The sequence below is a fragment of the Scleropages formosus genome, chromosome 23 (assembly GCF_900964775.1).
Source record: "Scleropages formosus chromosome 23, fSclFor1.1, whole genome shotgun sequence".
NCBI lineage: Eukaryota > Metazoa > Chordata > Actinopteri > Osteoglossiformes > Osteoglossidae > Scleropages > Scleropages formosus.
Window position 1 is genome coordinate 10,062,293 of NC_041828.1, and position 11,016 is coordinate 10,073,308.

Sequence of the window (11,016 nt, forward strand, 5' to 3'; positions counted from 1 at the left end):
ACATGCTGCTAATCATGTAAATGTGTTAAAAAGTTACGGATTAAAATGCAACGTCAAAGTGAAAAAATAAAGCTTTAAAATGAAGTAAAATATTTTTAAATTCCACTTTAAGACATACGTACTAAGTGGGTTTCTGTAAGTGATAACAAATTCACTGAATAAACTTAAAAAAAGGGAACGAACAACAACAACCTCAATGATTGAAATCATCACATCAAATAAAAAATGCAAAGACTCAATTTTAAAGGGTGAAAACAGTAGAAGTTATCAAAATATAGCATGAAAAAAGAAAAATAAAAATTAATTTGCATTTTTTTGCAGAAGTATCACAGCACAGAACTGTCAATAAACATGGAAAAAAAGAAAAAAAACAGACAGGATCTTCAACCCAAAGAAATTGAAAGAATGTTACCATTCAAAGGGATCAGAAGGGGAGTCAGTGCTGAAGATCTTTACGCTTCAAAAATAATTGACAAGACATTATACGAAGAACTGAGCGCCGGAAAGATCACAGCTGACGATGTCAGTGAAATGGATTCGGTGCGCAAGTACCTGCAAGGGACAAACAGCATAGCTGGTGTGTTTGTTCAGTCCACCGGTCAGACCATGAGCATCTACGGCGCAAAGTCCAAAGGCCTCCTCACTCCCGGAACGACCCTGGTGCTACTCGAAGCCCAAGCCGCTACGGGGTTTCTGATCGACCCCATCAACAACAGGAAGCTCTCTGTAGACGAGGCGGTAGCTGCGGGCGTGGTGGGCTCGGAGCTGAAAAGCAAACTGCTTTCCGCAGAGAAGGCAGTCACAGGCTACACGGACCCCTACACGGGGGGCACCATTTCCCTGTTCCAGGCCTTGAAGAAGGACCTGATAGTCAAGGACCACGGCATTCGCCTCCTGGAGGCGCAGATTGCCACCGGAGGCATCATCGACCCAGTGCACAGCCACCGAGTGCCTGTGGAAGTGGCGTACCAGCGGGGATATTTTGACGCGGAAATGAACCAAATTCTGTCCGACCCGGACGACGACACCAAGGGCTTCTTTGACCCCAACACTCAGGAGAACCTCACGTACTTGCAGTTGCTGGAGAGATGCGTGAGCGATCCGGCTACTGGCCTTAGCTTGCTTGTCGTCGTCAAGAAAGGAGAGTACTACTTCTTCGTTGACGAACAGACGAAGGCCATTCTGAAATCGACCACAACCACTGAAGCCGGGGGTTCGTTTCGAGGAAAAGTCGTGTCCCTTTGGGATCTCCTCTACTCCAAGTACGTAAGTGAAGAGAAAAGGAGGGAACTCGTGCAGCAGTCCAAATCTGGGGTCATCACGAGTGAGCGCTTCCTGGAAATCCTACTGACAATAATTGAGCAGGAGACAGGCTGTGGTGCAAAGTCAAAGACGGAGCAAAAAGAAACGCACTCCACCACCACTACTATCACAACTACTACAACACTTACAGACAGCACCAAGGTCTCACAATTCAAGGGTTTAAGAAGGGCGGTCACTGCCGCCGACCTTTTCGATTCAAAAATCATCGACAAGCAGCTGTACGATGAGCTGAGCGCCGGAAAGATCACAGCTGACGATGTCAGTCAAATGGATTCGGTGCGCAAGTACCTGCAAGGGACAAACAGCATAGCTGGTGTGTTTGTTCAGTCCACCGGTCAGACCATGAGCATCTACGACGCAAAGTCCAAAGGCCTCCTCACTCCCGGAACGACCCTGGTGCTACTGGAAGCCCAAGCCGCTACGGGGTTTCTGATCGACCCCGTCAACAACAGGAAGCTCTCTGTAGACGAGGCGGTAGCTGCGGGCGTGGTGGCCTCGGAGCTGAAAAGCAAACTGCTTTCCGCAGAGAAGGCAGTCACAGGCTACACGGACCCCTACACGGGGGGCACCATTTCCCTGTTCCAGGCCTTGAAGAAGGACCTGATAGTCAAGGACCACGGCATTCGCCTCCTGGAGGCGCAGATTGCCACCGGAGGCATCATCGACCCAGTGCACAGCCACCGAGTGCCTGTGGAAGTGGCGTACCAGCGGGGATATTTTGACGCGGAAATGAACCAAATTCTGTCCGACCCGGACGACGACACCAAGGGCTTCTTTGACCCCAACACTCAGGAGAACCTCACGTACTTGCGGTTGCTGGAGAGATGCGTGAGAGATCCGGCTACTGGCCTTAGCTTGCTTGTCGTCGTCAAGAAAGGAGAGTACTACTTCTTCGTTGACGAACAGACGAAGGCCATTCTGAAATCGACCACAACCACTGAAGCCGGGGGTTCGTTTCGAGGAAAAGTCGTGTCCCTTTGGGATCTCCTCTACTCCAAGTACGTAAGTGAAGAGAAAAGGAGGGAACTCGTGCAGCAGTCCAAATCTGGGGTCATCACGAGTGAGCGCTTCCTGGAAATCCTACTGACAATAATTGAGCAGGAGACAGGCTGTGGTGCAAAGTCAAAGACGGAGCAAAAAGAAACGCACTCCACCACCACTACTATCACAACTACTACAACACTTACAGACAGCACCAAGGTCTCACAATTCAAGGGTTTAAGAAGGGCGGTCACTGCCGCCGACCTTTTCGATTCAAAAATCATCGACAAGCAGCTGTACGATGAGCTGAGCGCCGGAAAGATCACAGCTGACGATGTCAGTGAAATGGATTCGGTGCGCAAGTACCTGCAAGGGACAAACAGCATAGCTGGTGTGTTTGTTCAGTCCACCGGTCAGACCATGAGCATCTACGGCGCAAAGTCCAAAGGCCTCCTCACTCCCGGAACGACCCTGGTGCTACTCGAAGCCCAAGCCGCTACGGGGTTTCTGATCGACCCCATCAACAACAGGAAGCTCTCTGTAGACGAGGCGGTAGCTGCGGGCGTGGTGGGCTCGGAGCTGAAAAGCAAACTGCTTTCCGCAGAGAAGGCAGTCACAGGCTACACGGACCCCTACACGGGGGGCACCATTTCCCTGTTCCAGGCCTTGAAGAAGGACCTGATAGTCAAGGACCACGGCATTCGCCTCCTGGAGGCGCAGATTGCCACCGGAGGCATCATCGACCCAGTGCACAGCCACCGAGTGCCTGTGGAAGTGGCGTACCAGCGGGGATATTTTGACGCGGAAATGAACCAAATTCTGTCCGACCCGGACGACGACACCAAGGGCTTCTTTGACCCCAACACTCAGGAGAACCTCACGTACTTGCAGTTGCTGGAGAGATGCGTGAGAGATCCGGCTACTGGCCTTAGCTTGCTTGTCGTCGTCAAGAAAGGAGAGTACTACTTCTTCGTTGACGAACAGACGAAGGCCATTCTGAAATCGACCACAACCACTGAAGCCGGGGGTTCGTTTCGAGGAAAAGTCGTGTCCCTTTGGGATCTCCTCTACTCCAAGTACGTAAGTGAAGAGAAAAGGAGGGAACTCGTGCAGCAGTCCAAATCTGGGGTCATCACGAGTGAGCGCTTCCTGGAAATCCTACTGACAATAATTGAGCAGGAGACAGGCTGTGGTGCAAAGTCAAAGACGGAGCAAAAAGAAACGCACTCCACCACCACTACTATCACAACTACTACAACACTTACAGACAGCACCAAGGTCTCACAATTCAAGGGTTTAAGAAGGGCGGTCACTGCCGCCGACCTTTTCGATTCAAAAATCATCGACAAGCAGCTGTACGATGAGCTGAGCGCCGGAAAGATCACAGCTGACGATGTCAGTCAAATGGATTCGGTGCGCAAGTACCTGCAAGGGACAAACAGCATAGCTGGTGTGTTTGTTCAGTCCACCGGTCAGACCATGAGCATCTACGACGCAAAGTCCAAAGGCCTCCTCACTCCCGGAACGACCCTGGTGCTACTGGAAGCCCAAGCCGCTACGGGGTTTCTGATCGACCCCGTCAACAACAGGAAGCTCTCTGTAGACGAGGCGGTAGCTGCGGGCGTGGTGGCCTCGGAGCTGAAAAGCAAACTGCTTTCCGCAGAGAAGGCAGTCACAGGCTACACGGACCCCTACACGGGGGGCACCATTTCCCTGTTCCAGGCCTTGAAGAAGGACCTGATAGTCAAGGACCACGGCATTCGCCTCCTGGAGGCGCAGATTGCCACCGGAGGCATCATCGACCCAGTGCACAGCCACCGAGTGCCTGTGGAAGTGGCGTACCAGCGGGGATATTTTGACGCGGAAATGAACCAAATTCTGTCCGACCCGGACGACGACACCAAGGGCTTCTTTGACCCCAACACTCAGGAGAACCTCACGTACTTGCAGTTGCTGGAGAGATGCGTGAGAGATCCGGCTACTGGCCTTAGCTTGCTTGTCGTCGTCAAGAAAGGAGAGTACTACTTCTTCGTTGACGAGCAGACGAAGGCCATTCTGAAATCGACCACAACCACTGAAGCCGGGGGTTCGTTTCGAGGAAAAGTCGTGTCCCTTTGGGATCTCCTCTACTCCAAGTACGTAAGTGAAGAGAAAAGGAGGGAACTCGTGCAGCAGTCCAAATCTGGGGTCATCACGAGTGAGCGCTTCCTGGAAATCCTACTGACAATAATTGAGCAGGAGACAGGCTGTGGTGCAAAGTCAAAGACGGAGCAAAAAGAAACGCACTCCACCACCACTACTATCACAACTACTACAACACTTACAGACAGCACCAAGGTCTCACAATTCAAGGGTTTAAGAAGGGCGGTCACTGCCGCCGACCTTTTCGATTCAAAAATCATCGACAAGCAGCTGTACGATGAGCTGAGCGCCGGAAAGATCACAGCTGACGATGTCAGTGAAATGGATTCGGTGCGCAAGTACCTGCAAGGGACAAACAGCATAGCTGGTGTGTTTGTTCAGTCCACCGGTCAGACCATGAGCATCTACGACGCAAAGTCCAAAGGCCTCCTCACTCCCGGAACGACCCTGGTGCTACTCGAAGCCCAAGCCGCTACGGGGTTTCTGATCGACCCCGTCAACAACAGGAAGCTCTCTGTAGACGAGGCGGTAGCTGCGGGCGTGGTGGCCTCGGAGCTGAAAAGCAAACTGCTTTCCGCAGAGAAGGCAGTCACAGGCTACACGGACCCCTACACGGGGGGCACCATTTCCCTGTTCCAGGCCTTGAAGAAGGACCTGATAGTCAAGGACCACGGCATTCGCCTCCTGGAGGCGCAGATTGCCACCGGAGGCATCATCGACCCAGTGCACAGCCACCGAGTGCCTGTGGAAGTGGCGTACCAGCGGGGATATTTTGACGCGGAAATGAACCAAATTCTGTCCGACCCGGACGACGACACCAAGGGCTTCTTTGACCCCAACACTCAGGAGAACCTCACGTACTTGCAGTTGCTGGAGAGATGCGTGAGCGATCCGGCTACTGGCCTTAGCTTGCTTGTCGTCGTCAAGAAAGGAGAGTACTACTTCTTCGTTGACGAACAGACGAAGGCCATTCTGAAATCGACCACAACCACTGAAGCCGGGGGTTCGTTTCGAGGAAAAGTCGTGTCCCTTTGGGATCTCCTCTACTCCAAGTACGTAAGTGAAGAGAAAAGGAGGGAACTCGTGCAGCAGTCCAAATCTGGGGTCATCACGAGTGAGCGCTTCCTGGAAATCCTACTGACAATAATTGAGCAGGAGACAGGCTGTGGTGCAAAGTCAAAGACGGAGCAAAAAGAAACGCACTCCACCACCACTACTATCACAACTACTACAACACTTACAGACAGCACCAAGGTCTCACAATTCAAGGGTTTAAGAAGGGCGGTCACTGCCGCCGACCTTTTCGATTCAAAAATCATCGACAAGCAGCTGTACGATGAGCTGAGCGCCGGAAAGATCACAGCTGACGATGTCAGTGAAATGGATTCGGTGCGCAAGTACCTGCAAGGGACAAACAGCATAGCTGGTGTGTTTGTTCAGTCCACCGGTCAGACCATGAGCATCTACGGCGCAAAGTCCAAAGGCCTCCTCACTCCCGGAACGACCCTGGTGCTACTCGAAGCCCAAGCCGCTACGGGGTTTCTGATCGACCCCATCAACAACAGGAAGCTCTCTGTAGACGAGGCGGTAGCTGCGGGCGTGGTGGGCTCGGAGCTGAAAAGCAAACTGCTTTCCGCAGAGAAGGCAGTCACAGGCTACACGGACCCCTACACGGGGGGCACCATTTCCCTGTTCCAGGCCTTGAAGAAGGACCTGATAGTCAAGGACCACGGCATTCGCCTCCTGGAGGCGCAGATTGCCACCGGAGGCATCATCGACCCAGTGCACAGCCACCGAGTGCCTGTGGAAGTGGCGTACCAGCGGGGATATTTTGACGCGGAAATGAACCAAATTCTGTCCGACCCGGACGACGACACCAAGGGCTTCTTTGACCCCAACACTCAGGAGAACCTCACGTACTTGCAGTTGCTGGAGAGATGCGTGAGAGATCCGGCTACTGGCCTTAGCTTGCTTGTCGTCGTCAAGAAAGGAGAGTACTACTTCTTCGTTGACGAACAGACGAAGGCCATTCTGAAATCGACCACAACCACTGAAGCCGGGGGTTCGTTTCGAGGAAAAGTCGTGTCCCTTTGGGATCTCCTCTACTCCAAGTACGTAAGTGAAGAGAAAAGGAGGGAACTCGTGCAGCAGTCCAAATCTGGGGTCATCACGAGTGAGCGCTTCCTGGAAATCCTACTGACAATAATTGAGCAGGAGACAGGCTGTGGTGCAAAGTCAAAGACGGAGCAAAAAGAAACGCACTCCACCACCACTACTATCACAACTACTACAACACTTACAGACAGCACCAAGGTCTCACAATTCAAGGGTTTAAGAAGGGCGGTCACTGCCGCCGACCTTTTCGATTCAAAAATCATCGACAAGCAGCTGTACGATGAGCTGAGCGCCGGAAAGATCACAGCTGACGATGTCAGTCAAATGGATTCGGTGCGCAAGTACCTGCAAGGGACAAACAGCATAGCTGGTGTGTTTGTTCAGTCCACCGGTCAGACCATGAGCATCTACGACGCAAAGTCCAAAGGCCTCCTCACTCCCGGAACGACCCTGGTGCTACTGGAAGCCCAAGCCGCTACGGGGTTTCTGATCGACCCCGTCAACAACAGGAAGCTCTCTGTAGACGAGGCGGTAGCTGCGGGCGTGGTGGCCTCGGAGCTGAAAAGCAAACTGCTTTCCGCAGAGAAGGCAGTCACAGGCTACACGGACCCCTACACGGGGGGCACCATTTCCCTGTTCCAGGCCTTGAAGAAGGACCTGATAGTCAAGGACCACGGCATTCGCCTCCTGGAGGCGCAGATTGCCACCGGAGGCATCATCGACCCAGTGCACAGCCACCGAGTGCCTGTGGAAGTGGCGTACCAGCGGGGATATTTTGACGCGGAAATGAACCAAATTCTGTCCGACCCGGACGACGACACCAAGGGCTTCTTTGACCCCAACACTCAGGAGAACCTCACGTACTTGCAGTTGCTGGAGAGATGCGTGAGAGATCCGGCTACTGGCCTTAGCTTGCTTGTCGTCGTCAAGAAAGGAGAGTACTACTTCTTCGTTGACGAGCAGACGAAGGCCATTCTGAAATCGACCACAACCACTGAAGCCGGGGGTTCGTTTCGAGGAAAAGTCGTGTCCCTTTGGGATCTCCTCTACTCCAAGTACGTAAGTGAAGAGAAAAGGAGGGAACTCGTGCAGCAGTCCAAATCTGGGGTCATCACGAGTGAGCGCTTCCTGGAAATCCTACTGACAATAATTGAGCAGGAGACAGGCTGTGGTGCAAAGTCAAAGACGGAGCAAAAAGAAACGCACTCCACCACCACTACTATCACAACTACTACAACGCTTACAGACAGCACCAAGGTCTCACAATTCAAGGGTTTAAGAAGGGCGGTCACTGCCGCCGACCTTTTCGATTCAAAAATCATCGACAAGCAGCTGTACGATGAGCTGAGCGCCGGAAAGATCACAGCTGACGATGTCAGTGAAATGGATTCGGTGCGCAAGTACCTGCAAGGGACAAACAGCATAGCTGGTGTGTTTGTTCAGTCCACCGGTCAGACCATGAGCATCTACGACGCAAAGTCCAAAGGCCTCCTCACTCCCGGAACGACCCTGGTGCTACTCGAAGCCCAAGCCGCTACGGGGTTTCTGATCGACCCCGTCAACAACAGGAAGCTCTCTGTAGACGAGGCGGTAGCTGCGGGCGTGGTGGGCTCGGAGCTGAAAAGCAAACTGCTTTCCGCAGAGAAGGCAGTCACAGGCTACACGGACCCCTACACGGGGGGCACCATTTCCCTGTTCCAGGCCTTGAAGAAGGACCTGATAGTCAAGGACCACGGCATTCGCCTCCTGGAGGCGCAGATTGCCACCGGAGGCATCATCGACCCAGTGCACAGCCACCGAGTGCCTGTGGAAGTGGCGTACCAGCGGGGATATTTTGACGCGGAAATGAACCAAATTCTGTCCGACCCGGACGACGACACCAAGGGCTTCTTTGACCCCAACACTCAGGAGAACCTCACGTACTTGCAGTTGCTGGAGAGATGCGTGAGAGATCCGGTTACTGGCCTTAGCTTGCTTGTCGTCGTCAAGAAAGGAGAGTACTACTTCTTCGTTGACGAGCAGACGAAGGCCATTCTGAAATCGACCACAACCACTGAAGCCGGGGGTTCGTTTCGAGGAAAAGTCGTGTCCCTTTGGGATCTCCTCTACTCCAAGTACGTAAGTGAAGAGAAAAGGAGGGAACTCGTGCAGCAGTCCAAATCTGGGGTCATCACGAGTGAGCGCTTCCTGGAAATCCTACTGACAATAATTGAGCAGGAGACAGGCTGTGGTGCAAAGTCAAAGACGGAGCAAAAAGAAACGCACTCCACCACCACTACTATCACAACTACTACAACACTTACAGACAGCACCAAGGTCTCACAATTCAAGGGTTTAAGAAGGGCGGTCACTGCCGCCGACCTTTTCGATTCAAAAATCATCGACAAGCAGCTGTACGATGAGCTGAGCGCCGGAAAGATCACAGCTGACGATGTCAGTGAAATGGATTCGGTGCGCAAGTACCTGCAAGGGACAAACAGCATAGCTGGTGTGTTTGCTCAGTCCACCGGTCAGACCATGAGCATCTACGACGCAAAGTCCAAAGGCCTCCTCACTCCCGGAACGACCCTGGTGCTACTCGAAGCCCAAGCCGCTACGGGGTTTCTGATCGACCCCGTCAACAACAGGAAGCTCTCTGTAGACGAGGCGGTAGCTGCGGGCGTGGTGGCCTCGGAGCTGAAAAGCAAACTGCTTTCCGCAGAGAAGGCAGTCACAGGCTACACGGACCCCTACACGGGGGGCACCATTTCCCTGTTCCAGGCCTTGAAGAAGGAACTGATAGTCAAGGACCACGGCATTCGCCTCCTGGAGGCGCAGATTGCCACCGGAGGCATCATCGACCCAGTGCACAGCCACCGAGTGCCTGTGGAAGTGGCGTACCAGCGGGGATATTTTGACGCGGAAATGAACCAAATTCTGTCCGACCCGGACGACGACACCAAGGGCTTCTTTGACCCCAACACTCAGGAGAACCTCACGTACTTGCAGTTGCTGGAGAGATGCGTGAGAGATCCGGTTACTGGCCTTAGCTTGCTTGTCGTCGTCAAGAAAGGAGAGTACTACTTCTTCGTTGACGAGCAGACGAAGGCCATTCTGAAATCGACCACAACCACTGAAGCCGGGGGTTCGTTTCGAGGAAAAGTCGTGTCCCTTTGGGATCTCCTCTACTCCAAGTACGTAAGTGAAGAGAAAAGGAGGGAACTCGTGCAGCAGTCCAAATCTGGGGTCATCACGAGTGAGCGCTTCCTGGAAATCCTACTGACAATAATTGAGCAGGAGACAGGCTGTGGTGCAAAGTCAAAGACGGAGCAAAAAGAAACGCACTCCACCACAACTACTACAACGCTTACAGACAGCACCAAGGTCTCACAATTCAAGGGTTTAAGAAGGGCGGTCACTGCCGCCGACCTTTTCGATTCAAAAATCATCGACAAGCAGCTGTACGATGAGCTGAGCGCCGGAAAGATCACAGCTGACGATGTCAGTCAAATGGATTCGGTGCGCAAGTACCTGCAAGGGACAAACAGCATAGCTGGTGTGTTTGTTCAGTCCACCGGTCAGACCATGAGCATCTACGACGCAAAGTCCAAAGGCCTCCTCACTCCCGGAACGACCCTGGTGCTACTCGAAGCCCAAGCCGCTACAGGGTTTCTGATCGACCCCGTCAACAACAGGAAGCTCTCTGTAGACGAGGCGGTAGCTGCGGGCGTGGTGGGCTCGGAGCTGAAAAGCAAACTGCTTTCCGCAGAGAAGGCAGTCACAGGCTACACGGACCCCTACACGGGGGGCACCATTTCCCTGTTCCAGGCCTTGAAGAAGGACCTGATAGTCAAGGATCACGGCATTCGCCTCCTGGAGGCGCAGATTGCCACCGGAGGCATCATCGACCCAGTGCACAGCCACCGAGTGCCTGTGGAAGTGGCGTACCAGCGGGGATATTTTGACGCGGAAATGAACCAAATTCTGTCCGACCCGGACGACGACACCAAGGGCTTCTTTGACCCCAACACTCAGGAGAACCTCACGTACTTGCAGTTGCTGGAGAGATGTGTGAAAGATGAATGTACTGGTAATTCCTTACTTCTTTTAAAAAAATGATATCAATTTTTTGTTTCAAATATTTGTAAAAGCAGTCGTCTTCCTAAGTTGTCTGCTACATTCTTCTTTTATGTAGACTTTTTTTGATTGAGACTTTTTTTGGAGTACTATTTCTATTTGAAAATATGCATGTTTGTGCTGTAACTCATACTGGAAAAAAACTAGGTTTTGACATTGGTATTCTCAGAATATTAAAAAAAATGCTATGAAAATACTTTTACATTTTATTTTTCATACAAATTCTCTTTTTTATATGTACCGTTTTTTGATATTAGTAGTTTTGTGATGCAGTGGAATACAGTAAGTGGGAGAAACAAATACGTGCCTCAATTTCTCCTGTTTCTCACGTTTTAAAGT

The 11,016-nt window shown here is 52.1% G+C and overlaps 1 protein-coding gene across 1 annotated transcript; it reads left to right on the plus strand.

The window, feature by feature from the left end:
* The first annotated feature begins 405 nt into the window (after nucleotides 1–405).
* eppk1 (epiplakin 1) lies at nucleotides 406–10,674 on the plus strand. The gene has a single exon (XM_029248502.1). The coding sequence runs from the start codon at nucleotides 406–408 to the stop codon at nucleotides 10,657–10,659; it is 10,254 nt and encodes a 3,417-aa protein (XP_029104335.1). The 3' UTR covers nucleotides 10,660–10,674.
* The last annotated feature ends 342 nt before the right edge of the window (nucleotides 10,675–11,016 follow it).